Source organism: Oncorhynchus masou, chromosome 18 (assembly GCF_036934945.1).
Source record: "Oncorhynchus masou masou isolate Uvic2021 chromosome 18, UVic_Omas_1.1, whole genome shotgun sequence".
Classification (NCBI taxonomy): Eukaryota; Metazoa; Chordata; class Actinopteri; order Salmoniformes; family Salmonidae; genus Oncorhynchus; species Oncorhynchus masou.
In genome coordinates, this window is record NC_088229.1 from 41092560 (window position 1) to 41120239 (window position 27680).

Consider the following 27680-nt stretch of genomic DNA (forward strand, 5'->3'; position numbering starts at 1 on the left):
ACGAAACGTTTAAGATGTGTGTTTTTTTGTTTAGAAACACTTTGCTCAATGACACACTTAGTTATCTATCACCTCATTCCTTTCTTTTCGCATGTGAATGTAATACACCACCATGCCTCAGGACACGTGTCCTTTCAGATTCCATTATGATTATTTAGTTGTGGACAACTCCCTCTCTTGCTCTTCATCATTGTAAGTAATCTTGATTAGGCACATGTGTGTTTTATCAGTTTCTTTATGAAAATATTTAGCTAACTCCAGGTCAGTAGCTAAAGCAAGGGGCTATATCAGCACAGAAGTAGACTACAAATACATGCTGGGCCGGGCATGCCTAAAGTCGTGAAGTAAGCGCTACTGGAGCGGGCGAAAAGGCCGACGCTCCAGCCTTTGCGAATCTCGCTCCTGTCAAACTGGGATCGCTCTGCTCCAGCTCTACCCCCCAACATCTGGTGTGAACAGAAGTAGGATGTAATGCTGCTATTTTTCCGGTAGATGACAGCAGCGCATGCACCATTGGACAAAGTACGTCCGCGTTGTGGAAATTCTCCGTATTGTATGCCCTTTACAGGCCTCCGTAGTTTACGAAACTTTCCTGACGGACGCTGACCTGCGTTTTGAAGTAAACCTAGCTACATTTTACAGGAAAAGGAAGGTAGTTAACATCAGCTACATGCGCAACTGAGTAGTTATTTTTAGTAATTCTCGGTCTAGCTTGCTAGCATGGCTAAATTGCCAATCATAACTAAGCGTACTAGCTAACGTTTAGGACTAGCTAGCAATCTAGCTAACTTCGCTAGCAGCTGCATGTGATGGCTGCATGTTGAGCTTGCTAAATGTGATGTGTCTTTTTTCAGGAGGAATGTGGCTATGATGTGTTCTTTGGCTCTGTTCCCCCCACCGCTGTCCGGCGATGGAGAGACTTCTCAATACAACGAGTCCAACACAGATCCATCCGCCTGGTTTGAGGTGGGCGGGCTACGGTATCATTGTCAATCCCTACTACTGTTAACCGGGTGGGTAAAATTTGTGGAACGTTCCAACAGGAATCTGTTCCAAAAAACTTCGCAAATAACAAAGGTTGCCAACAAAACAACGCATACAAATTTGAATAGCGGCAGAATAAGATGCCGAGTAGAGAGTGGGCTATTTCATAACGTTTTTCACTCACCACGCTTATTTCCCGAAAAATGTCTTTCCTCACTCTGGTAGCCTATGGGCAAACATTAAGAATAAGATACGCGGTGAGTTGATCATGGTACTTTGTATGCGTTGTTTGTTGGCAACCTTGTACTTCACGTTTTTGGAACAGATTCCTGTTGGAACGATCCACAAATTATACCCACCCCTGTTAACTTACTAGTCACCACTAGCTACAGTGTAACTTACCGAGTTGCCACAAACTGCTTGGATGTTTAATGTTATCACCTAATATTAGGCAATGGTGTGTGTGGAGAGCAAGAGCTACAGTATGAATAATGTTGTATGTGTTTCCATTTCGCTGTAGGATTCACCTGCTCTGAATCTGTACTTCCCGCGAGAGTCACTGAAGCCTCACAGCCGCCAAGAGAGCAGCAGCAAGTCGGCCTTCAGGGACCACTGTGAGACGCTGTACACGAGGAGTGCAGGGGCTTGGTGTGTGTGTCTCTCTCGCTCTCTCTCTCTCACACACACACACACACGCACGCAATTCCAAAGCCCTGTTCACTAATCCCCACCTCTGTCTGTCTGCTAGGCGTGATGCCGGCATGTCTGGACTCCTAAATGAGATCGCCAACTCCAGTGCAGAGGGTGAGTGCCATGTTATCGTCGTTCTTTCACTGTCACGAAAGTACTACATGCAAGCATGTGCTTTAGATAAGAAATTGTCATACAAGACTTTGTCTCTTTTTAAAGATGCTCTGTAACATTTTTGTGAGTTAAGGTCATTTTGATAACCAAACGTAATAAAGGAGCATATTCCTACACCTAAAACTGCTCCAAAACAAATTTATGTTCAAACATTTAAACGTTGGCCTCAGCTGACGACTGCATGCCGCCGTTTTGATAACGCATCATCACTGACATCACTTGAATGGTTGGTCTGACAAGCAGCCCAGATTACAATGCATGTTATTAGCCTCATTGAGTGTTTTCATTTTGACAATTAAAAACATAGGAAAATAAGTGCCATTTTTAGAAGGCTGTTCCGTTAGAAATTAGTCGTGTAACGTGGCGTGAATGATAAATTGACAAATATATATACCCTGCAAGGTTGGCTATCCATAGCTAGCCAGCTAGTCCAAACCACACCAAGCTCAGCTATCATTGATGGATGTTTTGCCATCTAGTGACGTTAGCGGGACGTCTTGCTACAGTTATTTTTACTATGGACATTGGCAGCATCATTTGTTAGGTCTCACCAATAGCTGCCATTGATTTAACAGGAGTGGACACTGTTAGCTACCGATATGCAGGGTTGTTAACTCTTTCAGAACAGACAGACACCTAACCATCTTGCATTGACTGAATACTCGCTTTTCTAGCACAGGTATCTAGCTAGCCTCTCCTAGGTTTGACACATCTGAAGTCCCTCCCTGCAAACCATATTGAATATCGTTTTAATGTGTAGTGTACATGATCTGCCAGCAAAAGTGACTTCGTTATTGTGGGCATTACCGTGCAGTTAGCCTGTTGGCTAACTTTGGCTAACGCAGTTCGTTCCGTTACCCATGTCAAAACTACTGTAATGTTTAACACAGCTAGAGCTTACCCTCCGAATTAACACAACATGTGTAAGTGGGTTTTTGAATGAACAATAGGCGCTTATTCGATGCTAGCTACCTGCTTTGAATGTGATTGTAGACATCATACGTTTAGCTAGTTTACTAATGACGTTTAACAGTAGATCTTGATGCCTCTGCCCATGTAATGTAGGCAAGTTGAATGTGCTCATATATGCTAATGCGTTTTTGACCGGACTATACAGGCTTGTTAATCGTCGTTGTGAGTATTTTGTTGTTTTTCGATCTCAAATTGGTTGTTTTAGCTTTTCGTTTATTCACTTGTTTGATTATGGCTGCTCCTGAGTGGCGCAGAGGTCTAAGGCACTGCATCTCAGTGCAAGAGGCGTCACTCCAGTCCCTGGTTCGAATCCAGGCTGCGCCACATCCCGCCGTGATTGGGAGTCCCTTAGGGCGGCGCATAATTGGCCCAGCGTTGTCCGGGGTTTGGCCCGGGGTAGGCCGTCATTGTAAATAAGAATTTGTTCTTAACTGATTTGCCTAGTTAAATAAAGGTTACATTTTTAAAATAAAATAAAACATCTCTCGAAAAACGTGTAGTATTATGTTCTAAAAGCATTTTCATACCATCACGTTCAACAAGGTTACCTAACCTCGACATGTAAACCAATGTTACAGGTTGATTTGAGTGTTTCAGTCCGTCTCCTAATTGTGTTCCCAGTGCCCAAGTGGCTAGGGGTGAGCTCGAGCTGTGTCCTTGCCTTGCTACGCTGGGTTTCCTCTTTCCACAGCTCTCTGTTTCCTCACCTAACAGTAAGTGGTCCAGTCTGTCGTTTCACATGGCTAATTCTCAGGCAGTTCCAATCAAACAATACAGAACTTGCCGGGGTGTGTTGGATTCTGCAGGCTTCTCTAATTGACTGTCATTATTTTGCCCTTTGTCTTCAGTTGAGCAGCGAGGAAATGACCGCCGAGTTCTCCCAAGTGCTGGACTGGTAAGACTACCTTATTTAGTTGATGATTCCCCAATCGGATCCTTAAATATACTCTATGTTATGTATGTCCTTGTCAAATGTGAGGTATTTGTTTACTTTCACAAAAGCATGCTCTCTGAAACCATGGCTGAAGTATGCTGTGTATCTGTAGTTGTCCTCCTGTTCTTGCTCCCTGTGTCTCAGGTCGGACTGTGCAGTGCGGGGCTTTGCCTGGCACCCACACACTCAGAAGTGTGCCGTGGCCCTTTCAGACGATTCCATCAAGATCTACAACCCCAAGAGGTTAAGTCTGTTGCAATGGTTCTCTCGCTCTCTCTCGCTCTCTCGGATGGCTTCGGATGAAACCTACAGTGCATTCGGAAAGTATTCAGACCCCTTGACTTCCACGTTTTGTAACGTTACAACGTTATTAGAACATTTGATTAGATAAAACATTTTCCTCATCAATCTACGTACAGTACCGAATAATGAGAGAGTGAAAATGTTTGCAACTGTATAAATAAACAAACTGAAATACCTTATTTACATAAGTATTCAGACCCTCTGCTATGAGCCTCGAAATTGAGCTCCGGTGCATCCTGTTTCCATTGATCAGCCTTGAGATGTTTCTACAACTTGGAGTCCACCTGTAGTAAATTCAATTGATTGGACATGATTTGGAAAGGCACACACTTGTCTATATAAGGTCCCACAGTTGACAATGCATGTCAGAGAAAATACCAAGCCATGAGATCGAAGGACGTGTCCGTAGAGCTCTGAGATAGGATTGTGTCGGGGCACAAATCTCGTGAAGGGTATCAAAAAATGTCTGCAGCATTGAAGGTCTCCAAGAACACAGTGGCCTCCATCATTCTTAAATGGAAGAAGTTTGGAACCACCAAGACTCTTCCTAGAGCTGGCTGCGGGGCCAAACTGAGCAATTGAGGAGAAGGTCCTTGGTTAGGAGGTCCAGAGTTCCACTGTGAATAATGGGAGAACCTTCCAAAATGACAACCATCTCTGCAGCACTCCATCAATCAGGCCTTTATGGTAGAGTCACCAGACTGAAGCCACTCCTCAGTAACTGACACATAACATCCCGCTTGGAGTTTGCCAAAAGGCAACTAAAGACTCGCAGACCATGAGAAACAAGATTCTCTGGTCTGATGAAACCAAGATGGAACTCTTTGGCCTGAATGCCAAGCATCACGTCTGGAGGAAACCTGGAACCATCCCTACGGTGAAGCATGTTGGTGGCAGCATCATGCTGTGGGGATGTTTTCCAGTGGCAGGGACTGGGAGACTAGCCAGGATTGAGGGAAAGATGAACAGAGGAAAGTACAGAGAGATCCTTGATGAAAACCTGCTCCAGAGCACTCAGGACCTCAGACTGGGGCAAAGGTTCACCATCCAACAAGACAACGACCCTAAGCACACAGCCAAGACAACGCAGGAGAGGCTTCTGGGACTTGAGTGGCCCAGCCAGAGCCTGGACTTGAACCCGATCGAATATCTCTGGAGAGACCTGAAAATAGCTGTGCAGCGACACTCCCCATCCAACCTGACAGAACTTGAGAGGATCTGCAGAGAAGAATGGGAGAAACTCCCCAAATACAGGTGTGCCAAGCTTGTAGCGTCATATCCAAGAAGACTCAAGGCTGTAATCGCTGCCCGTCCTGTTTGTACATTGTCATTACGGGGTATAGTGTGTAGATTGATGAGGACCAAAAAAACAATTGAATCCATTTTAGAATAAGGCTTTAGCGTAACAATATGGAATAAGTCAATGGGACATACTTTCCGAATGCACTGTATGTCCTCAATCATATTGTCAGAGCAGCCTAGTGCAGTGTTTAAACTATGGCACCGTTCCTGCAGTGTTTACGTACGGTTTGTGAGTGAAATTCTCTCTTCTCTGTCTCCCTGCCTTGGTCTCCCTGTCTCTTGGTCTCTCTGTCTCTCGCACATTCTCTCTCCTCAGTGCTACTACTCCCACCCTGAAGCACCGTCTGCAGCGCAGTGTGGCGGCTCTGCAGTGGAAGCCTTTGTGTGCGTCTGCCCTGGCCGTCGCCTGTCACAACTGCCTGCTTGTCTGGCACGTGGACCCCACCTCACTTTCTACCAGGTACACACACACACACACACACACACACACACACACACACACACTTGTGTGCATTATAGAGTCATTTCTATGTCTTGAATGTTCTCTTTCCTCTGCCCTCCCTATTTCTCTCTTAATCTTTTTTTGTTCTCCCTCCCTCCCACAGGCCTTCCTCTGGCTGTGCCCAGGTCCTGTCTCACCCAGGCCATTCCCCCGTCACGTCCGTCGCATGGTCACCTAACGGACCTCTCCTGGTGTCGGCCTCTCCCAGGGACACTGCCATGCTGGTAGGAATCGTCTCAATCCACACACACAAACAGGATCTGCTACTCGACTGTGAAAGTATTTTACTGTGATGTCGTAAGGGCTTTGTGACTCTTGTCTGTCTCTCTCTTTCTCGCCGTCTCCTCTCTGTCAGGTGTGGGACGTCGCTGTTGAGAGCTGTGTGCCTCTCCACCGCGTGGGAGGGGGAGGAGTCACGTATCTGTCCTGGTCTCCCGATGGCAGTCGTGTGCTGGCAGCTACACCCTCCTCCCTCTTCAGGTCAGAGACGGTAGTGCAGGAGAGCTTCATGTCGTGTTGGTCGGCTTGATGTTTCTGTATTACTGTATGTGTGTGTTATTTATGTGTTTGTTGCTGCAGGGTTTGGGAAACCAGGATGTGGACTTGCGAGCGGTGGCCTAGTCTGAAGGGACGCTGTCAGGTGAGGTGTGTGTGTGTGTGTGTGTGTGGCCTGCTGGCTGGCTGGCTAACTGTCTCTCTGTAACTGTCTAGTCTGGCTGTTGGAGTCCTGATGGGAGTCGGCTGCTCTTCAGTGTGCAAGGAGAGACCGTCATCTATGCCCTGACCTTCACTGACAACCCAGGTACACACACACACCTCCATGTACAATATGAGGCACTTCAACCTTTTTATAGTTGTTTACACTGCTGTGTGCTTGCGTTGTTTGTTTTGATGTGTGTTTTCCTCTTTGTCCACTAGGGGTGCCCTTAATGATGTCAGGTGGGCCAAAGGCAGCAACAGTGGTGGCCGACCTGTCCGAGACCACCTTAAATACACCTGACGGAGATATCACGTAAGGAAAGGCCCGGGTTAACTAGTCCTTTACTTCACTAGTTGTCGATTACCCTCACCGATTGGATTGTTGCGTTTGTCTATGTGTCAGGGTCGGAGGAGAGATCCAGTCATTGGCGTGGGATCCGAGAGGAGAGCGTCTAGCCGTGCATGTCAAAGGTCAGGCTTGTTCTGTCTCTTCCCACTTTCTCCGACTTGAGAGATTGTGTGTGTTTTGACGTCTTCTCTCCTCCGCTCACTTCCTCCCTCTCATCGGCTCCGCCAGGAGACGCCGGAGCAGGCCGCCCTGCCATGATCGCAGTGTTCAAGACTCAAATCAGCCCCGCTTTTAAGCTTCTGCCATGGTATGTGCTCTAGTATGTTACATTGCCAGGAAGGTATCTCAGTGGTAATCAGTTGTTTGTATCTCAGTGGTAATAACTGTGTGTGTGTGTGTGTCAGTGGTTTTGTCCAGGGAGAGGCCGGGACAGAGCCCAGACTGATGCAGTTTAACCCCAACTACCAGCATGGAGCCCAGCTCACTGTGGTTAGTCTCTCTTCAAACTCTTCTCTTTACATTCGCGGGCCTCCAGTCATTTAGACGACGCCTCACAGTGCTGCTTAAACTGGTCTTAATAAAGCTAGAGTTCACTGATAGACTTGATATGTAGAGCTGTTTTCAAACCTCAAGTTGTTTCTGCCTTAATTCCATTCGTATGGGGAGACATGGGCAGCATAAAATGGTACATGGTCCACACACGAATTCCCTTTTACATGGCTGTTGTTGTACAGTAGTGCATCAGTGACTAGAGCAACAGGTGTCGTGAGGTGTAACTTAACTCATCCTATTGACTAGTGAATTTTCTCTCTACAGTGTTGGTCCAATGGGAAGATTACCCACGTGCCTTTCTGCTTTATGAGTGCTGGGAATCCCCAGCCTGGCCTGGGAGGCAGCCCGTCTCTCCCCCTGACCCAGGGCAGACCAGCCGACTACAACAACCAGACTCTCTACACAGAACTCATCTCCTGACCACACACACACACACTCAAACTAACACAGAAACCATATTCCAGTACAATTTATACTTTTTTTTAAACACTTTGTAAATAAACATGCACAAAGTGTAATGCAAATTGTGAATGATTGTCTTTTTGAATTCCTAGATCAAGACATGGTAAGGGGGTTGGTGGAATGGGGTTAAGGTCTAGGCAGCGCTGGCCCGTTCTTTCAAAAGAGATAAACAAGGAGATTGGGAGTTTGGAGCGTTTTAATCGAGATTTTCATTAGTCTTAGACTATCCATGTACTAAGGCAGGGTTTCCCAACTGCAGATTCTTTTAAGTAAATCTAATGAAAATCTCCATTGAAACGCTCCAAACTTGTTTATCTCTTTTGCAAGAACTGGCTGAATTTTACCCCCCCCCCCCCCAAGTTCTTTGAGCAACAGGCATGCAAACAGACATAAAGGACTGTATAAACAAATCTGTTCAAAAGTATTCCCATGCACAATAGACAGATACACTCACCTGCAAGTTTAATATATGTACACCCATCTAGTACAGGGTCAGACTCCCCTTTGGCTCCAGAACAGCCTGACTTCTTCGGGGCATTCTACAAGGTGTGGGAAATGTTGCACAGGGATGTTGGTCCATGCTGATGCGATGACATCACGCAGATTCTGCAGATTGGACGGCGGTACTTTCATGCGGCGTACAAGCCGTTCCATCTCATCCCAAAGGTGCTCTATTGGGTTGAGGTCTGGGGACTGCACAGGCCACTCAAGTAAACAGAACTCACTGTCATGTTCCAGGTGGTGTTTTTTCCACTCCTAAATTGTCCAGTGTTGGTGATCGCTGAAGACGCTTCTTCTTTTTAGCTGATAGAAGTGGAACCCGGTGTGGTCGTCTGTTGAAATAGCCCATCCATGACAAGGATCGATGAATTGTGCGTTCCGAGATGCCGTTCTGCACCCCACTGTTGTACTGCCCCATTATTTGTCTGTGGCCTGTTAGCTTGAGCGATTCCTGCCATTCTCCTTCGACCTCTCCTCAAAAAGCTGTTTTCACCCACAGGACTGCTGCTGCTGACTGGATGATTTCTGTTTGTCGCTCCATTCTCTGTAAACCCTAGACACTGTCGTTCGTGAAAAGCCCAGGAGGGTGACAGCTTCTGAGATACTGGATCCGACACACCTTAGGTCACCCATTTTGCCATTTTTTAACATTACATCGAACAGGAACTTAATGCCCCGATGCCTGTCTGCCTGCTTTATTTGGCAAGCAACATGACTCACTGTCTGTAGGAGCGATCTATTTTTGTGAATGGGGGTGGTGTACCTAATAAACTGTCTGGTGAGTGTATATGATCGTATACAAACGGAATCAATGTTTGACATTATTCAGTTCTTGTCATACTGCATCTGTTTGGGGTTCTTGCGGTCAATTTGCAGTCTACAGATTATTTATAATAATGTTCTGGCCCCCTGACTTCGCTCAAGAAAAAATCATCCCGTGGTTGAATCTATTTGAGGATCCCCGTCTAAGTTAATCAAGTCTACTGTATATTCTCTTAATCTATGTTTATTTTGGCAATAATGTTTTCAATCTTTAAAAAAAACAAAAACAATCTGGCATTAATAGTATAGCTTTGCTTTCGGTCAATAACTCGAAAAGATGTAGGTCTACAAAGATGATATTTGTGATTTTCAATGTAGGTTTGTAATAAGAATAATTTCCCTTTAAGAAGATATCACTGTTTAGTCTTCAGTCTGATTTTTATTGCTCAGCAGAAAGATATGGAAAGGTATTGTGGAGAAAGCACACAACGGCAAGCACCTATATCAATGTGTTGGTGCGTCAGTAAGACATTACTGTTAATAAACAAAATACTTCACAATTCCATTCAGCACAATTTCTTTATTTATGCTTATTAATTCAAACAAACAGAAGCCAACCATGCCCGGCCCAACCCTGAAACCGGTGAATGATTACAGACAGTACCTTCCTTCCTGTGTAATGAGATTTTCTCATAGCTAAAACACACACTCACGCACAGTCTCGCATACTCACACACATACCATGCACTCACAAACATAAAAAATAAAATAAAAAGTTAACTGAACTCCCAAGAAATACAACTACAACAAAAACCTTAAAGTATACAGACCTTGGGTTCAGTTACCAAAAAAAAAGCTTTTCAACTCCCATGCCATGTCCGTACTTACTCAAAAGAAACGCAATTAAAAATCAACTTCATTGTTACTTGGTTTTTCCTTTTTATTTCCAATTTACATCAATTAAAAGTGTAACAAAATAAAAACAGACAAGAAATGATCATGATCATAATAAAAATGAGTAACAACAATAGAAATGACACACCCTCTCACACACACAGAGACGAGCCACCCTGGTTGTTTTAGGTAGCTCTCCTTGGAGTCCCGTGATTCTATTTGTGGGGCGTAGACTCCATAGGAGAATATCCAGAGTCACTTGGTTCCCTGCCTTGAATGGCTGCACCTGTCGTCTGAGGTGGGGTGTGTGTGTGTGGTGTGTGAGGCTAGTGGGGGTTTGGGGGAACAATGACTGAATTCTAGAACTCATAGCACCTTCTGAAGACAGCAAAGCAAAGATAGCTGTTCAGCACCAGTTCCACCCGAAAGCTCATTTTGGTCAGCTCAAGATTTTAAGGTCAACTTTTTCACTTTGTTTTTCAGCGTGAGGTAGCTTTAAACAATCAGGATGACTACAACAAATTTTATTAGAATTTTTTGGGGGGGTTGTTTGTCAACCGAGTAAGACATTTTCCTCTAATGGGTAAAGGACAAGGACAAACATATCCCAAATGTAACCTCACTTTCCAAAATTGTTGGTGTGCATATAGACACATGTACACACATAATGTGGAAATATATATAAAATCATCTGGTTGTTTATAAACACAGACTTTTACAACAATAGAACCAAGTATTTTTAATACACAGTAAAAGTTTAGCTCCTGGTGTTGATGGTAAAAAAAACACATTTTGAAGCACCTTATAATTACTGAAAATATTTTTGGGTCTACATTGATTCAAAATGGCGTATTTGTAGCTAGGTCGGAGAGGGAGGTGGAGTGGGAGGTTCTAGGTGTTCTGTAGTGGGAGGAGCTTGTGCTGTTCTTATAGTGAAGCCCCCCCCCCCCAGTCCCACTGTACCTCATCTATGCCCCTTTAAAGTTTAGACAATAAATAAGTGACATCGAGTCATGTTTCTGTTTCTCCATCACTCGTCCCTTGGCTTGGTCCCTTTTCCTTCTGGCTCAAACTCATTCCCACCGACTGTGGGCCACAGGAGGCACGACTGGGGAATGCTGGAATTACGTACGGATATTGCTGGTGTCTTTCAGTGCTAACATCCAGGGTGTACAACTTGGAGAGCACTTCTTTGTAAGAGAGAATATCAATTATCATTTTTTTTTTTTAAAGTTCCGGTCTTCTTTTTTTGGAGCGTGTATTGTTTCATAGTTATTTCTTTCATGTTTTAGTTTTTTTTTCTCGTCTTGTTTCTCCCACTTTTACAAGAAGCAGACTGCGCCCACATCCACGCCGAACTCCTGGTCCGCTCCTCCGATGTCCATGGGAGCAATGTCCACGATGGGCAGACGGGAGGTCTTCTGTGTTTTGTACTCGAAGACAGTCTTGCCCCACTGGCCTGTGTGTTTCTGTGGGACGACAACGGATATGTGTTGAAACACTGTACATTCCCATAGGCTACAATGACAGATTTCTTTTGGTTTGTCTACTGTGTAACTGGACTGTGCCTTCCCCAATAGGTCCTACTTTACTATGCCCATCTTCTCCCCTGTCCCTACTTTGACAGTGCCTATTCCCCTCACCTTGCAGCCGTCCTCCGCCACGCTGTAGGTGAAGCGGCTGTTGCCCTCAGCTCGGATCTCCACCTCGTTGGAGCCCTGGAGCAGCAGAGCCTTCTTCAGGTTGCCCGTGGATGCGTCCATGTAGGCCACGCTGTTCTTGCAGTGGTAGGTGAGGCTCTGAGACGCTTCCGTGGACAGCAGCCTCAGGAAGGTCAGCTGGATGCTGGCGGCGTTGGTACCGTCCTCAGCGTAGCTAAACTGTGGAGGGAACCAGAGGAGGAAGAGCTTAGGGTTAAACGGGACACGGGGCAAGGAAGGTGTGGAGGAGGTCATGGAGGTCACACACAGGTTTATGGGTGGTAGGATTTTATGTGATGTCTCGAACTTATCTGCAAGCCGGAAATATAGGTTCAGTCTGCAATTCATAAAAAGAAACACTGAGAGGAAGTGCTTTACTCGATGATCAGGGTAACCCTTGAAATGAAGTTATACCCTACTAAACCAGTAATGTCCTACAGTATTTCGCTCAAACGTGCCAGTGAAGTGATTATTCATGTCGAGACTCACGTGGAATCCTCCATTCATGGTCTCTCCGAACCAGACGTGTTTGCGGTCCTTGCTCTTGCTTGTCCACCAGTTCTTGTGCGGCACGTTGGCGATGCTGGGGTAGACGCAGGTCTCGCCAGTCTCCATGTTGCAGAAGACCTTGATGGCGTCAGCTGTGCTGCCAATGTTCGGGTCCACCCAGTAGTCACCTGGCGAACAGGAGGGGGAGAGGACAAATGGTTCAAACCTTAGCATGGTTTGGACTGATCACGTTGTACACATCTGTGGTCTTTCCTTTCCATTCACTCTCTCTTCTCCCTCTCCTCTAACCATTCCCCCACTCACCACTCTTCCACTCGGGGTGGGACAGTTTGATGTCTCTGCAGGTGCGGGCGGGGTTCTTCTGGCTACCGTCGGGGCTGCGCAGGTTCTCGATCTGGTAGTTGAGCGACTTGAGTGTGGAGTCCACCTCCACGTCGTGCTGCCTCAGGGAGCTGGACGCCTCGTCTGCCCTCATGTACCTCAGGGGATCCGGAGACTTCTCTGGCTGAGACAGACCAGCGAAGGCAGACATGTCGATGCCAGGGCCGGGAGGACCAGGAGGACCAGGGGGTCCGGGATTACCAGGAGGACCCTGAAGGAGAAGAGGAGACAATTGTTACAAGGTGGGACTACATGAAGACTAACATATTTGCTGCTATATGCTATAAATGTTGCCAAGCGTTACTCACAGCAGGACCAGCCTCTCCAGAACGACCACGAGGCCCAGAGGGTCCGAGGGGTCCAGGGGTACCGTTAGATCCATCCTTACCAGCGGGACCGGCTGGGCCAGGGGGTCCCTGAGGAGATAGATAGGGTGGGGTCAGTCACAGCTCACACACATGGATGCTAGCATAACATGTATGAATGGGAGTCTCTTTGTAGAGGGGCTGGATTCACAGTTAGTTTGAAACTTTTACCGGATGTAACATTGTTCATGTTCAATTGTCCTACAGTGTACACTCTTTAATTCAAAAACAACCTGCTTATCGGACATTACAAACTTAGCAGCTACACTAGATGACCAAAAGTATGTGGACACCTGCTCGTCGAACATCTCATTCCAAAATCTTGGGCATTAATATGGAGTTGGTCCCCCCTTTGCTGCTATAACAGCCTCTACTCCTCTGGGAAGGCTTTCAACTAGATGTTAGAAAATTGCTGTGGGGATTTGCTTCCATTTAGCCACAAGAGTCTCAGTGAGGAGGGGCACTGATGTTTATCACTTAGGCCTGGTTCGCAGTTTCCCTTTAAATTCATCCCAAAGGTGTTCGATGGAGTTGAGGTCAGAGCTCTGTGCAGGCCAGTCAAGTTCTTCCACACCGGTCTTGACTAACCATTTCTGTATGGACCTCAATTTGTGCATAGGGGCATTGTCATCCCTGAAACAGGGAAGGCTGCTCGGCCATGGAAACCCATTTCATGAAGCTCTCGGCAAACAGTTCTTGTGCTGATGTTGCTTCCAGAGGCAGTTTGGAACTCGGAAGTGAGTGTTGCAACCGAGAAAAAGACGATTATTATGTGCTACGCGCTTCAGTACACGGCGGTCCCGTTCTGTGAGCTTGTGTGGCCTACCGCATCGCGGTTGAGCCATTGTTGCGCCTAGACTTTTCCACTTCACAATAACAGCACTTACAGTTGACCAGGGCAGACATCTAATGAACTGACTTGATGGAAAGGTGGCATCCTATAACGGTGCCACGTTGAAAATCACTGAGCTCTTCAGTAAGACCATTCTAATGGCAATGTTTGTCAATGGAGATTGCATGGCTGTGTGCTCGATTTTATACAACTGTCAGCAGCGGGTGTGGCTGAAATAGCCAAATCCACTCATTTGAAGGGGTGTCCACATACTTTTGTATATGTAGTGTATCTCTCTATGGGTGATAATTATTCACATCCCTTTCCTCTTCTTTATCATGTAATTAATCTTTATGCATACATTTTTTAAGTAGTAGCCTCTCCTGTCTTCCTCTCTACCACAACATGTGGTAATCACATAAGCATTAGCCTTCCCTGTTATCCTAGGAGAGACTAATTATAACCCAGTGGCCATTCTCATCCTCTACCTTATCACGGTGTTGGAGGATTATAAAAAAAAAACTAGCCTTTGACCCTCATTATTATATCACGGGATAACTACTGTATAGGAATAGTCCTTTTGTCTTATCATAAGTCTGGAGGGATTAGAGAAGTGTTCTGTCCTTCCCTCTCGCCTGGACTCACTTTAGCGCCACTAGGTCCGGCAGGTCCAGCAGCTCCCTGGTCTCCAGCGGAGCCCTGTTAGTTTAGACAAAGACGACTGGAAGTCAGGGAACAGAACTTATTCCACACGCAGAAGTGTCATGAATACAGATCTATGAAGATGGAGAGGTATAATGGCTAAAGGTCCAGCGTGGCGAGAGGACTTGGGTGACTTACAGGAGGTCCGGGAAGACCCTGCAGACCAGTGAAGCCACGGTGTCCCTTCTGTCCCCTCTCTCCTGTCTCGCCAGCCTCTCCCTTGTCTCCACGGGGTCCTTGGGGTCCCTGATTTAGAGAGGCAGAGAGTGTCAATCAACTCAGCAAAAAAAAAAAGTGTGTGCCAATGCCGGTGCAGCTCCGGTTGGTATAGTTCACTAGAGAATGGTGTGTGTGTTTCAAAATGAGCGATGTTGAAACTCACAGCCATTCCTCTAGCGCCAGCTGGTCCAGCAGGTCCGGCAGGTCCTTGAGCACCCTAAAAACAAGAGTGAGGTTCTTCCCATTAGACAGGCTAACAACACCCAAACCGGTGTGAATTACAAAACACCGACATTCATCTCATTCATATTGTGTCTAGTTTTGTATGGGTACTCACTCCCTCTCCTCTGTCTCCCTGCTTGCCCAGGGGGCCGACAGGGCCGGGGGCACCGGGAGCGCCCGGGGCACCAGGAGCCCCAGCAGGACCAGTGTTACCACGCTCACCCTACAAGGGGAGAGAAGAACATAGGATATAAGGCCATCAAAGCGCATATGATAGCTTATCCATCAATTGGACTGATTGGTTTGGACTGATTGGTCTGATTGGTGTATAATGCAGGTGTCTCACCTTGACTCCAGTGGATCCATCTCTACCAGGGGGTCCATCAGATCCAGCGTTGCCCTGTAAGGTAGAGACAGAGATTGAATCATTCATTGAAATGTATTGCTTTTTTGTTGGTTGCGGTTGTTGTTGTTAGTGCTGTGGTCATTGTTTACAATTCTGCTTGGCGGTTATTGTGACTGTGTGGGGGAGGGAAGTTCTTGTTTTTTGGAGGTTGCTGTTGTTGTGTGGTGTTTATTGCTATTTATGTTAATGTTGTTGTTGCTTATGCTGCTGCTGTCGTTGATATGGTTCTTGCAGTGGCTCAATCCAGAGGTGTAATTATATTGGCCAGCAGGTGGCACTATAGTGCAGCTATGGCCCACACCTCTGTCATTGCTGTGTGCAGCTACAGTGGCCTATAATTGTTGTGGTTGTTGTTGTTGTGGCTTTTGCTGCTGTGTTTTAGTTCTGACCTCTCTTCCGGGCTCTCCTGCAGGTCCAGACAGTCCAGGGGGTCCCACAGGGCCAGGCGGTCCACGGTCACCACCAGCACCAGAAGCTCCCTGCTTACCGGGCTCTCCCTGGGACACACAGAACATGGACATCAGACTCACCATCAAGGAGTGAAGTGTCAGATGTCACCACAGTCCAATTATATCTGATGTCTATAACTGGCAACGATGTAACATGCGACTGACTAGTCAATGGGCTCATGGATTTCAATATTGATCCGCATGGTAAGTAGGACATCAGCAACTGTCTCAAAGCCCCTTGCTGGTAAGAAAAGCATCAAAACCCCCAATATGACGTAGTATGATGGACACTTAGTTCTGAATGCATCTCAGTTACAGCCAATTGGTCACTGAGTGATCGACTTCTTTGTGACCGTTTTAAGGAGAAAGAAGTCTGGGTATAGATCTGTCATATTGAATGTATGTGGATATCAGGACTCCATGATATTACACAGGTAATCATTCCAGGCATCCCAAATATGATTTTAGGGGACATATGTTGTTTAGTTACCGCTCAATGGTGCATGAGTAGTGGGAGTTATGTGAGCCTGGACTTAAAAGGTTCTCAGGCCAATTGTCATTCATATTTCCTATCACTATATGTGGGTATGTCAGCTTATAGAGAGACCTTAACTTACAACTGGGCCAGTAAGGGCAAAGGTTCTCTAACACTGACCTGGCTTTCAAAGTTCACCTCTCTTCTTGATTCAGAAAATACTGTGACAATTTTTTTACTCACTAATCATAGCCTAATTCAAGTGTGGTAGTTACTATCAGGGGTGAGGTACTTACAGACGGTCCAGGAAGACCAGGGAAGCCCCTCTCTCCACGCTGCCCAGGCAGACCAACAATACCACGAGACCCAGCCAGACCATGGGGACCTGAAGGACCATCAGGGCCCTAGAAATTGAGGAGGCAATTAGGTCAAAGTTCATTACATTGACTTTACAACCCCAGCTCATCGAGTTGCCGAACTGCAGTTCCAGAAAAATCAGGCACATTTTAAATGAAGTGTTTGACTATCAAGGTGGGTGAGTTGGTGTTACCAGGCCGACAAGGTGCATCCATAAAGCTTAAAGTAACTGTTCAGTGATAATTTCACTTTTTAAACGTTTATATTCGGTTAACTCACACCCAGATAATGTTGCTGACTCGTATTTGTGGCCAAAGCTTAAATTGGAGAAAAGACACTTCCAAAACACCACCTCAAACTTGTATCGTAAACAGACCATTAAAAAATTATTGCTATTTCCTCGTAGAGAATGCCTCATTGGATGAGCTGGCCAATCAGCGGTCTACTTTTGATGACCAGTATACGCCCACACCATTCCAAGACAAGCTGCTTTTTACATACTTAATTAAAAAGGTTTGGAAGGAAAGTATTTCACTCATTGTAATTAATTAAAGGTCAGATTTCCTAGAAATCTGGAAACACTGGACAGTAACTTTAAGAGGCTGGGTGGCATTACCTCCGTGAGATATCATTTAGCCAATGTAAGAGTGGATGGGGAAAACTCACAGGGGGTCCGTCTTCTCCAGCATCTCCCTTCTCGCCAGGGGCTCCAGCAACTCCACGCAGCCCGGCATCTCCCTGTCTTCCTGGGGTGCCAGCGTCACCGCGGACTCCCTTAGGGCCATCTTTACCAGCAGGGCCAGCAGGGCCAGCAGCACCAGGGTTACCCTGAGAGAGGGAACAGAGAGATGCAGAATTTTTTCAATCACACACATATACACAGGTAATCTGAATGAAAAGGTGCATTTCTGTTGTCTATGGAAGAGTTGTGAGGATGGTGATACTCACGTTGGGACCGGGAGATCCAACTCTTCCAGCAGCACCAGGGAAGCCAGTAGCACCCTACCAACAAGAAAGGGACAAGACAATATTTCAATAACAGAACATACCATGTGATATTTTCACTTACTATTGGGTAATAATCTCTTATCATTGGAACTGTTGACTTACAGCGCCACCCTGGGCACCGCGGCCTCCTTTAGATCCAGAAACACCAGTGGGACCCTGGAACAAAAAGCAACAATAAACACAATTAGACAAAGAAACAAGAACAATGATACAAGAAGTGCATCAATTGTGTTCTCAAATACTCTCCATTTCTTGTTTCTCCGAATGGTAATGTCTTGGGTCATAAGATATCTGTCTCAGGGACATACAGGTTTTTTGGTATCTCAAAGTGCATTTTGATGGGTACCTACCACAGGTCCAGGGGCCCCAGAGGGTCCCTGAGGTCCAGGGGCACCACCATCTCCCTTTTGTCCAGCCTCTCCAAACTCTCCCTTGGCTCCAGGCTGACCATCTGCACCCTGGAGTTTGGTGGATGGAAGATACAGGTCAATACAAGATCCAACATTTGATATGGATGATGTGAATGTTTTCCTTGAACAGTATGCGACTGCTGTGGTTCTACTCACAGGAGGCCCAGCGAAGCCAGCAGGCCCAGGAGGACCACCCTCACCACGGTCACCCTGCAGGAAGAGAGAGACAGACTCGAGACACAGGCACCACAGAGAAATGGTTTTCTAACTGCACATGTATGTGGCCCTGTCCGTCAATGCTGCAGGTGCGGTGGTCGAAAGTGGAGGAGGCTGTACTCATCGGAGATCAAACCTTTTGGAATGGAATATATTCTGAGGGACTAAGTGTACATTGATTTAGTGTACTTGGAACTTCCTTTGTTATTTATAACGGTTGCCGGGCTACTTGGGAAGTGAGTGGTCTTGGAATCAAACTGAACAATATGTGGCCATCAAAATATCTGTTGACTTTGAGTGATCTTATATTTTTGATCTGTCGAGCTCTGCTTCCTCTCTAGTTTCTTCCTGCTCTCTGTACTGGAGGGGAGTGAGTTTGCGCGAAGGTACATTTCGAACCTGAGCACGTCGACTACGTGGCTGATTCAATACAAGTCTAAAAACGGACGATATGACACTGGAGGCGGAAAGACCCGACTTACAGGAGCGCCACGGGCACCAGCCGCACCAGTTGGGCCAGAAGGTCCACCCTCACCCTGAGAGGGAAGGAGAGAGAAGAGTGAGAAACCATCTGTCAAATGAATATTACACCGTACACATAATAACAGGTGTGTTTGATCACTATGGTAATTCATACCTTCACGCCGTTGGGACCAGCTGGGCCAGGAGGACCAATGGGACCAGACAAGCCCTGAGTGGGAGGAGAGAATAAAGATGGAAAGGAGAGAGATGGAGTTATTATCAACCTCACTTGGTCATTGGATCATTGTATTTCCATTGGGACTTTGGATCAGAGTTGCCACAGAAGAGTGGCTATTTTCTCTGCTTCCGCGGTACTCACTCTAGAACCATCCTTTCCAGGAGCGCCCTCAGGTCCTTTCTCGCCGTTGTCACCCTGCAAAACACAGAAAACCATGACATGTATCATGATATAACCTTGCAGTCCGCCGTCGAATTTTCTACAACAATGATTCAATATTTTTGACAGTTGTTACTCACTCTGTCACCTTTGGCTCCAAGGATACCACCAGCTCCTCTCTCTCCTGGCATACCCTGCAGTCCGGGGGGTCCCTGAGATCCAGCACCACCAGTTGGCCCAATGGCTCCCTGTCAGAAAGGAGGAACGTGGAGTTAGAAGATGGCCGATCACACTGTTTCTGATGTTTCTCTCTTCAGTAGTGGCACTGTGATTGCCCGACTATAGGAGCTCAGGACTCCGTCTCCAATAGCAACGGAAACTCTTATTGAAGACGAGGTTGGCTGAGGGGAGGGGCTCCTAACCTTGGGTCCATCGGTTCCGGGAGTTCCAGGAAGTCCACGAGGTCCCTGCAGACCCTGAGATCCTGCACCGCCCCTCTCACCAGGGAAACCACGCTCGCCCTATCAGGGAACAGAGAGACAGGAAGTGAGAGGCAGAAACAGGAAGGACTACAGACATAAAGGTTTGACAAGTAGATGGTGGTGGCTAACTACATGATTGTGACAGTAAAGTTAGGAAAATCATCTAAATCAGACTCATTGTAGAAATGTAAACTTACTCTGGGTCCCGTAACGCCTGCAGCACCAGCCTCTCCAGGGACACCCTTCAGAGAGAGGAGAGAGACATTATAGCTGCATACTTTTACAGTAGATAAATGATACCTTGAGAATACAGCAAGTTCTTGTGTTTGCTAGAATTACATGATCAGGATACAGGCCCGAGGTGTGTGATGACAAATGTGAGGTGAGTAGCAGGGTTAGATGTTCCTAATGTGTTCAATAGTAATAAGGGACCTGAACAGGTCGACCTGGTGTACTGCTGTGACCGTGGACACTCACCGCATCACCAGGCTTGCCTCCCTCTCCCGGGGGGCCAGCAGGTCCAGGCAGACCCTGCACAACAACAACAGGACAATCAGTGACTTCCCTTGACGTCATCAAAAACCGACATCAAGTTGTTCGGAATAGAATCATTCCTGTTCTAGCCATTCCAGAAAAGTAAGGCAAACTCACCTGGAAGCCAGATGGCCCAGCAGCTCCCTGCTCTCCTCTCTCTCCAGCAGGTCCCTAAGAAGAGAGCCATCAAAAGTGATCAGCACAGGTTAGACAGCGACAGCACCCTGTGGTGCTGTGTGGAAAGTCTGGGAATTCCATTGCGTCCTCAAGTGCTCAAAGGGAGACGCTAGCTTTTTACAAATACTATGGCTACACGTATTCTGTTACAGGGGCATCGCGGAAAGAGATTCTATTACTACGAGGTGCAGTTTCACTCCTTAAGAACCGTCTGCTGTATATTGTCTTTCACAACGTCGGTCAGAGGTTGAACACTTACAGCAGGGCCGTTAGGTCCAGCAGCGCCAGTCTCACCATCTTTACCAGACAGACCCTGTTCAGAGAGAGAGAGGAACATGAATCAGTTCATTGTGAACCACCGCTGCAAAGGGATGGCGATCGATATCCACTGTGTAATTTCTTGAAATTTTGTGGGGCTGAAAATACCAAACAATTGCACAGAGGTGAACTCAACTTTGCTAAGACTGGAAGTTCATCTGAAACGCTGATCAACTTACTATCAGACCTTGACGACCCACGAGACCCTTCTCTCCTGCCTTGCCAGGCACACCCTGTTGGAGAAAAAAACCCACAGTGGTCAGTCACAGGAAAGAAGAAAAGACAAGTGCAAGGGGGCTTAATGGGGACGTTTCCATACACTTCCTGTACTGTATGTGTCTGCACTGTCAGATACTCTGTGTCTAGAGCTGGAGGAAAATCGACTGGCAATTTCTTCCCTCTGGGTATCACAACTTTACTGGAAACCCCTGTGACACTTACATTGGCTCCCTTTGGTCCGGGGAATCCCATCACACCAGGCTGGCCACGTGCTCCCTGAGGACCAGGTGGGCCGGGGCGACCGTCCTCACCAGCAGCACCCTACAGTACCACACACGGAGGAGAGAATGTTTAATTGTATGGCAAAATGTTTGGTAAGAGTGGAATACTAGGCGGTGCGAGCCGGTTAACGAGGCATACTTACACCAGGGCCAACTTTGCCTTGAGGACCAGCATCTCCGGGGCGACCAGTGAGACCCTGTGAGCATCACACACAAAGACAGTGTCAACATTATACATGTAGATGGAAACCGATTTAAAGCCACGATGAGCCCCCAGCTCGTATCGATTGCTGTTTTGGCTGGTTGAGATGGTGGTGGAGACCAGAGGTACTACTACTACTCACTCTGGCTCCGGGAAGACCAGGCTCTCCTGCGCGGCCGGGGTCACCAGTGCCTCCCTTAGGCCCACCCACGCCGGGAACACCACGGTCACCAGGGGCTCCCTGAGGAGGAAGAGGGGAGAGAAAGAGAGAAATTAGTATTGTTTTGCTTTCGTCACTCACGTTTAAACAACATTGTTGATGAACTGTGACTAGCTAATTGTATTAATCATAGCTGGTTTTGGACAATTTATTTGTATTTGTTTTTTACTCATTGGTCTACATGGCCGTCTTCTTACAGTTAAGGACTCATTTAGTAGAACTAGTTGTTATGGTGATTTTGCTCCTGTCCATTCCTGTTTATCAGGTGAGATAAAAGTGTCAACGTGTCAAATCAGCATTGTAAGACCCACCTTAGAACCAGCAAGACCGTCCTGACCCGGGAAACCACGGTTACCGGGAGCTCCCTAGAAACAAGGACAGAGAGGACATTTCCGTGATGAGGAATAGGATGTGGGAACAACTGATATGACCCAATGACACAGGACAAAAACAGAGCAAACTGCCGCGAGGTCTGTGATGGTTCGGATCCTTACTCTCTCGCCAGGAGGTCCAAGTGGTCCAGCAGCACCCGGCTCTCCTCTTGCTCCTCGTTTGCCCTCCTCGCCAGCGGGGCCAGGGCCGCCTTGGGGACCAATAGGGCCCTACAGGGGGTGAGCAAGACGATGCCAGATTAATCCCAAACATAAGTCCAACTCAATTGAGTGAAAATATCCATGTGTGGTTATGATATTATATGACCCATCAAAACAGAACTCACAAGCTCTCCCTTGGGTCCAGCCTCTCCTTTGAAACCAGGAATACCGGGGTCTCCCTATAACAAACGCAGGGGCAAAGTCATCATTCTAGAAATCACTCAGAACAGTTGAAATAGGAATGACTTGACTCACCAGAAACATGGGTTTCCCCCCTAAGTAAAACCAATAAGCAGGTTTTGGGGGGAACATGGGGGACCTACCGACTGGCCCTTGGGCCCAAGAGGTCCTGTTGCTCCCTGAGGTCCGGGGGGGCCACGGGGTCCTGGGAAACCAGGTGCACCAGCAATACCAGAAGCACCCTACAGAGGGCGACAGAGAGAACACAACTGAGCGTTACTGACTGAGTAGTAGACCGATAATGGTGACCAAGAGCACTGTTTATTTCATGCTGAGTATATAAAGAGTGTAGAGGGTACTTTCTAAACCATATAGTGTAAGAGTATACTTACAGCAGATCCTTTAGCTCCTGGGATACCATCAGTACCAGGGTTGCCCTAAAGGAAGAGAGTGAAGAGACGAAAACAATGCATCAGTTTAATTATGAGAGATAATCAGTATGAGATGATGCACTTCGGACTGTATCACACAGAGCCTGGGTGTTACGTACAGAGGCGCCAGCGGGACCGGGAGATCCGGGTGTGCCAGCCTCTCCGCGGGGTCCCTGTGCGCCCTCAGTTCCACGGGCACCAGTTGGGCCAGCTTCTCCCTGTAGGATGGAAGCAATTCAGAGGACCATTAGGACTGCCATTGCTTCTCTGTTGCTTCTAACTGTTCTTCAAACTGCCCTCGGCGACAAAGTCAAATGGTGTGGTGATTAGAGCTCATTGTCTCCCTGTGATAGACCGGCATACAGTCACGGTTCAATGTGACTCTTCCGAGTCCTTGGCGTCGAGTGACTGAGAATCTCGCCTCGTTGCAGCTTATCACTATGGATCATCTCGTCAGAGTTTATCACCCGTGGTCTAGGGAAATTAAGTGTCTGACCGCCGCGATTGGTGGGAATTGAACAGACCCATCCTTTATCTCACCAATAGGCTTCGATTTGGTTCATGGCTGTCAGGATGCACGGCAGAAAGAAATGAAGAATATCAACAATTGTACATACTGTAATTGTAAATAGTACAAACCTTGGAGCCAGGGGATCCAGGGAAACCAGGTGCTCCAGCAGGTCCAACAGGCCCCTGTAGGAAACCCAGTTCAAAGGTCAGAGTTCACAAACTCACTAATTCCTGGTTTTGTTATTATCGCACAAATACAACATGGACTGGAAGAAACAGACAAAGCGGTCCAAATCCAGTTGAAATTATTTTGAAAATATGCACCATTGTGATGTAATAGGTGTATTATTGATTTCTGCATTACGGTTATCTTGTATGACAATGATAAAAGCTAGATGTCTTTGAAACAGTGAGGAACCAACACGAGGAGCTCATACGTACAGGAGGACCAGCAGGGCCAGGCAAGCCATCGTTACCACGGGCACCCTGAGGAGAGAGCAGACACGGGAGACATTATGATGGTGGTAGGTACTGTGAGGTGTTTATGGATGAAGACGTTCACACCGTTGTGTCTCAATATTCCGTCTCCAAAGGCCTAAGGTCGGCTTCACGAGACTACCATTCGGCAGGCTTTTCAGAATTGCCATTTTGACTGTAATTGATTTTGCTGTAATTGATTGCTAGCTTGTATTGTTCAGGAGTGTAATAGTTTAATCAGAGAGTGTTAAAGGTAAATGTCTGCGTTGTTACTCACAGCAGAGCCAGAAGCTCCGGGACGGCCTCTCTCGCCAGGCAGACCACGTGGTCCCTACAGGAGACAAGTGACGAACACTCAGCTTGGTAACATTCAGGAAAAAGTTACAGTTGGCGAATAAAAGCATTATACTCATACTATTCAGGTGCTGCACAGGTGTAACGCTCTCTTACCATTGGTCCAGGGGCGCCGTTCTCTCCGGGAGCGCCACCCTCGCCCTATAGAGAGGAGACAGTCAGTCAGTTAGCCAGACAAATAGACACAGAAATAGAAAACTCAAAAGATTGGATGAGTAGAAGACCGAGGCAGAAGTCTTACCTTGGCTCCAGCAGCACCACCCTCTCCCTTAGATCCATCGAGACCAGGATGACCCTACACACATGGACGGACAGACAGCAGTGAGCCACTTCATCAGGACTTATTAGTCCTACATCAGCCCCATTAGACTGATTTAATGAACACTAATGAGCTAATCTGTTGCGTTGCTAATCATGCTGGGACGTGTAACATCATAATATCCATGCGGATGGAGTTGTGATGGTTAAAATAAGCACGGTGAAGCACCCACTCTGTGTCCTTTGATTCCGGGAAGACCAGGAGTTCCGGGGAATCCACGAGCTCCCTGAAAGAAAGAGATAAATGAGGAAATTGGATACTAAAGGATTCTGTGTGGGATTCATCTGTAAACGGAACTCCTACCTTAAGATATTGAACATTGAATTGATCAGTATATAGTAAGACGTAAACAAGGGCAATTGATGATAAAAAAATAAAAATAAACTTAAAGTCTGTAGTACATAAGAGAACTGTTCTCCATGGCATTGTGCTCTGATGTTGTGGACATAGATTTCTGTTTTTTCTCTCTACTATAGTCTAATCTTTCAGTGTTTACCTGAGGTCCTGCAGGTCCACGTTCACCAGCCTTTCCAGGTTTGCCAGCCTCACCCTAGCAATAAAGAAAGGGAGACACTTGAAGATATGATTCAAATCAGGAGTTTATCAACTGAATAGTAAATGTCTTAACGTTTCACATTTTAGATTCTAATTCGTTTACTTCAGCGAGAGAAGGCAAATGTCCTCTGGGGTGGAGTGGGGTGGGTGGGTGGGTGGGTGGGGAGTTCAGTGTGGGAATGTAAATGGCTAGGAGTTTAGGATTTTCTCAAGGGACATACAATGAAACAATTGTATTGTAAGTTAAAAATGGTAGGTCAGTGCTTTGTGGACTGCTTTGCTGGTACTGTGTCAAAGAGGATCATGCTTGTGTTTTTGTAAACAGTGGGGGAAGAAACAAGGTCCGCCTTGATGGAACGAGGGGCACGGAAGTCTGGCCTGACGAAGTCAATAAGATAATGATAGTTTGGGCAGGTGGCAAGAGCTTTGTTGAGGAAATTGAAGTAACGAAGCGTGTTCAGAGCTCTACATCTGATAGAGCTCGCACTCTACTCGAGCACGGCTTTGACAATCCGAGCTCACGCCTGAGCCATGGATCTGGTCCAAGCCTGGCATGGTGCTGGTTCGGTTGCTGAAGAAGGCAATACTTACATCACTTCCTGGTTTGCCAGAAGGTCCAGGGGGTCCTTGGGGTCCCAGTGCACCCTGTCATGAGGGCAAAGAGCTTGTTGTCATTGATGTGTAGGCTCAATTGCTGTGACTTGAAACAGACTAGTGCAAGAAGCTACCTTCCCACAGTAAACTAAAATGAAATCACTTCCATGATTTCGGGGCCTTTCACCTAGTCTTTGAATTCTCACTGCCAACTCTAATGAAAATGTTATGTCACAGGCAGTCATGTTAAAAAGGTACCCTGTCTATTCCTGTCTATTTATATCTGACATTCACAGCATGTAGAGGAAGGGGGCATTTTCTGTTGCTTGTGGTTTGATTTTAATGACGGGTAATGATGTTGGTGATTTTCACTTGAGCTCTGAGGAGACGGAGCTCCATGTGATCCTCACATGGATAGACATTCCTACCACTTCTAGGGGTCAGGAGTTAGAGGTCGAACTGGGTTGAGTGGATTTATGAGACACTTTCACAATAAACACCAATTTCTCTATATTTCATGTGGTTAGTACGCAATCATACATCCCTCAGTCGAATACGGCTCCCGAGAGAGCTGATACTAGAATGCTCTGCTGCTGCTGCCAAGCTCTACGTATTATATTTCTATATTGGCGTTGTGGCACAGAGATGTATGGTGCACCCTGGGATAGTTCTGGATACTCACAGCAGGGCCTGGCTCTCCAGTCTCTCCGGGGTTACCTTGGAAACCTTGTGGGCCCTGGAATTGATTAGAAGGGACATCAAGCCAACGACATCCTAATAGTCTGCATATTTCTATAGGCGTAGGGTGTCCACATTAGGGACCAACATAGTATATTAGGATACAGGTAGACCATGAATGTATCTCGTTTATCCATCCGATACAGAAGGTCAAAGGGTCAAGCACTAATCTACAGCACTGTCCACATTCTCCTTCTGTTGTGGTTATTACTAGGGCTTAGAGAGGTGTCCAGCCCACAGTTATGAAGGTGGTGTATACTTACAGGGGCTCCAGAAGGGCCAGGTGGACCACGGGGACCCATAGGGCCCTACAGAGGAAGAGGGAGAGAGATAATGAGAGGAAATGCATTATATTGATAGCAATTCATAGCTCAACGACTATTGGGGGTATTTGCTATTTAGTCATGTCTTCTAGGGAGAGAAAGAGCACTTAAAATTGTCAGATGTCCCATTGTAATTCAAATAACATGGCCTGTGGGTCTTCCGATGTTGTGCAATAATTAGTTACGGTTGTGGTGTAATAAAGGTTTGAGGCCATGGTTATCTGGTCGTATGAGAGAAAATAAAGGAAAATAAATAAATACAGTGTATTTCAATGAGTCGTCGGGTAGAATAATAGACTGTAGGTTGACTCTTATTTGGGAATTGGGGGAGGGGTCATATGCTTCCAAATGCTGCAGGGCGTGTCCATAGATACGTCAATTCATCGACCATAGGTAATATAAATAGCGTATGTTTCATGATCATTTCGATGTCTTTGTTACTGACTGCCGTTGGCTATCGATTTGGTATGCCAGCACGATCTATACTACAGTATGTTCCATTCAGTGGTTCATTTCCATGACCAGATTGCAGTCTGACGTCAGTACTGTCTTCAAGTCTGTAACACAGCACGCCACTACCGACCGACATTTACCACAAACCATATGGCTCTTTAGTTTACCACTATGATTTTATTGGTTTCAATCATTCATTTGAGTCTTTTTAAACCCCCTCTGGATTCTGTGAAGTTCATGTGACGGTACAGTAACATCTCTTGTCCTCTAACCATAGGTCCTTGCATCACTCCCATCTGTGCGCCTCCGGCTTTCTCGTCGAATCCACCAGCCATCTGAGCCGCGAAGTTCTGCAGAAACACAACACGGGTCAAGAGACATTGTTCGTGAGTCGACGGTATCTACAGTAGATGCTACAGTGGTGACCTCACCAGGGCTCCGAGGAAACAAAAACTCTGGCGGCACGTTTACAGTTGTCAGAAGGGATTACATTGGTGATATTGACTGTGGCACAGTAGCTTACCAATGT

At 46.6% G+C, this 27680-nt stretch overlaps 2 protein-coding genes across 2 annotated transcripts in view; one reads left to right on the top strand and one right to left on the bottom strand.

The window, feature by feature from the left end:
- Nucleotides 1-544: 544 nt before the first annotated feature.
- On the top strand, nucleotides 545-7992 carry aaas (achalasia, adrenocortical insufficiency, alacrimia). The gene is made up of 17 exons (XM_064923338.1): nucleotides 545-652; nucleotides 855-966; nucleotides 1505-1632; nucleotides 1733-1788; nucleotides 3442-3533; nucleotides 3669-3715; nucleotides 3899-3997; nucleotides 5676-5819; nucleotides 5965-6085; nucleotides 6217-6341; nucleotides 6441-6501; nucleotides 6573-6663; nucleotides 6780-6873; nucleotides 6964-7031; nucleotides 7138-7216; nucleotides 7314-7398; nucleotides 7726-7992. Exons 2-17 carry the CDS (start codon nucleotides 868-870, stop codon nucleotides 7879-7881), a joined length of 1545 nt encoding a protein of 514 aa, XP_064779410.1. The 5' UTR covers nucleotides 545-652; nucleotides 855-867; the 3' UTR covers nucleotides 7882-7992.
- A 1718-nt stretch (nucleotides 7993-9710) lies between these two features.
- Nucleotides 9711-27680, bottom strand: part of LOC135504615 (collagen alpha-1(II) chain-like) — a 28989-nt gene continuing 11019 nt past the window's right edge. The window contains exons 7-53 of the mRNA XM_064923339.1: nucleotides 27424-27501; nucleotides 26639-26683; nucleotides 26320-26373; nucleotides 25635-25688; nucleotides 24985-25038; nucleotides 24661-24714; nucleotides 24411-24464; nucleotides 24266-24310; nucleotides 24093-24146; nucleotides 23780-23824; nucleotides 23468-23521; nucleotides 22948-23046; nucleotides 22790-22834; nucleotides 22541-22639; nucleotides 22343-22396; nucleotides 22119-22226; nucleotides 21936-21989; nucleotides 21547-21645; nucleotides 21346-21399; nucleotides 21144-21242; nucleotides 20882-20935; nucleotides 20644-20697; nucleotides 20325-20378; nucleotides 20151-20204; nucleotides 19871-19915; nucleotides 19614-19712; nucleotides 19332-19439; nucleotides 19174-19227; nucleotides 18970-19023; nucleotides 18815-18868; nucleotides 18273-18326; nucleotides 18057-18164; nucleotides 17809-17862; nucleotides 17647-17700; nucleotides 17365-17526; nucleotides 16638-16745; nucleotides 15807-15914; nucleotides 15358-15411; nucleotides 15127-15234; nucleotides 14953-15006; nucleotides 14709-14816; nucleotides 14514-14567; nucleotides 12980-13087; nucleotides 12594-12882; nucleotides 12270-12457; nucleotides 11724-11960; nucleotides 9711-11549 (exon numbers count right to left, since the gene is read on the bottom strand). Of these exons, the coding sequence (XP_064779411.1) occupies nucleotides 11403-11549; nucleotides 11724-11960; nucleotides 12270-12457; nucleotides 12594-12882; nucleotides 12980-13087; nucleotides 14514-14567; nucleotides 14709-14816; nucleotides 14953-15006; nucleotides 15127-15234; nucleotides 15358-15411; nucleotides 15807-15914; nucleotides 16638-16745; nucleotides 17365-17526; nucleotides 17647-17700; nucleotides 17809-17862; nucleotides 18057-18164; nucleotides 18273-18326; nucleotides 18815-18868; nucleotides 18970-19023; nucleotides 19174-19227; nucleotides 19332-19439; nucleotides 19614-19712; nucleotides 19871-19915; nucleotides 20151-20204; nucleotides 20325-20378; nucleotides 20644-20697; nucleotides 20882-20935; nucleotides 21144-21242; nucleotides 21346-21399; nucleotides 21547-21645; nucleotides 21936-21989; nucleotides 22119-22226; nucleotides 22343-22396; nucleotides 22541-22639; nucleotides 22790-22834; nucleotides 22948-23046; nucleotides 23468-23521; nucleotides 23780-23824; nucleotides 24093-24146; nucleotides 24266-24310; nucleotides 24411-24464; nucleotides 24661-24714; nucleotides 24985-25038; nucleotides 25635-25688; nucleotides 26320-26373; nucleotides 26639-26683; nucleotides 27424-27501 (3927 nt within the window). The 3' untranslated portion in view covers nucleotides 9711-11402. The remainder of the gene's footprint in view (nucleotides 11550-11723; nucleotides 11961-12269; nucleotides 12458-12593; nucleotides 12883-12979; nucleotides 13088-14513; nucleotides 14568-14708; nucleotides 14817-14952; nucleotides 15007-15126; nucleotides 15235-15357; nucleotides 15412-15806; nucleotides 15915-16637; nucleotides 16746-17364; nucleotides 17527-17646; nucleotides 17701-17808; nucleotides 17863-18056; nucleotides 18165-18272; nucleotides 18327-18814; nucleotides 18869-18969; nucleotides 19024-19173; nucleotides 19228-19331; nucleotides 19440-19613; nucleotides 19713-19870; nucleotides 19916-20150; nucleotides 20205-20324; nucleotides 20379-20643; nucleotides 20698-20881; nucleotides 20936-21143; nucleotides 21243-21345; nucleotides 21400-21546; nucleotides 21646-21935; nucleotides 21990-22118; nucleotides 22227-22342; nucleotides 22397-22540; nucleotides 22640-22789; nucleotides 22835-22947; nucleotides 23047-23467; nucleotides 23522-23779; nucleotides 23825-24092; nucleotides 24147-24265; nucleotides 24311-24410; nucleotides 24465-24660; nucleotides 24715-24984; nucleotides 25039-25634; nucleotides 25689-26319; nucleotides 26374-26638; nucleotides 26684-27423; nucleotides 27502-27680) is intronic.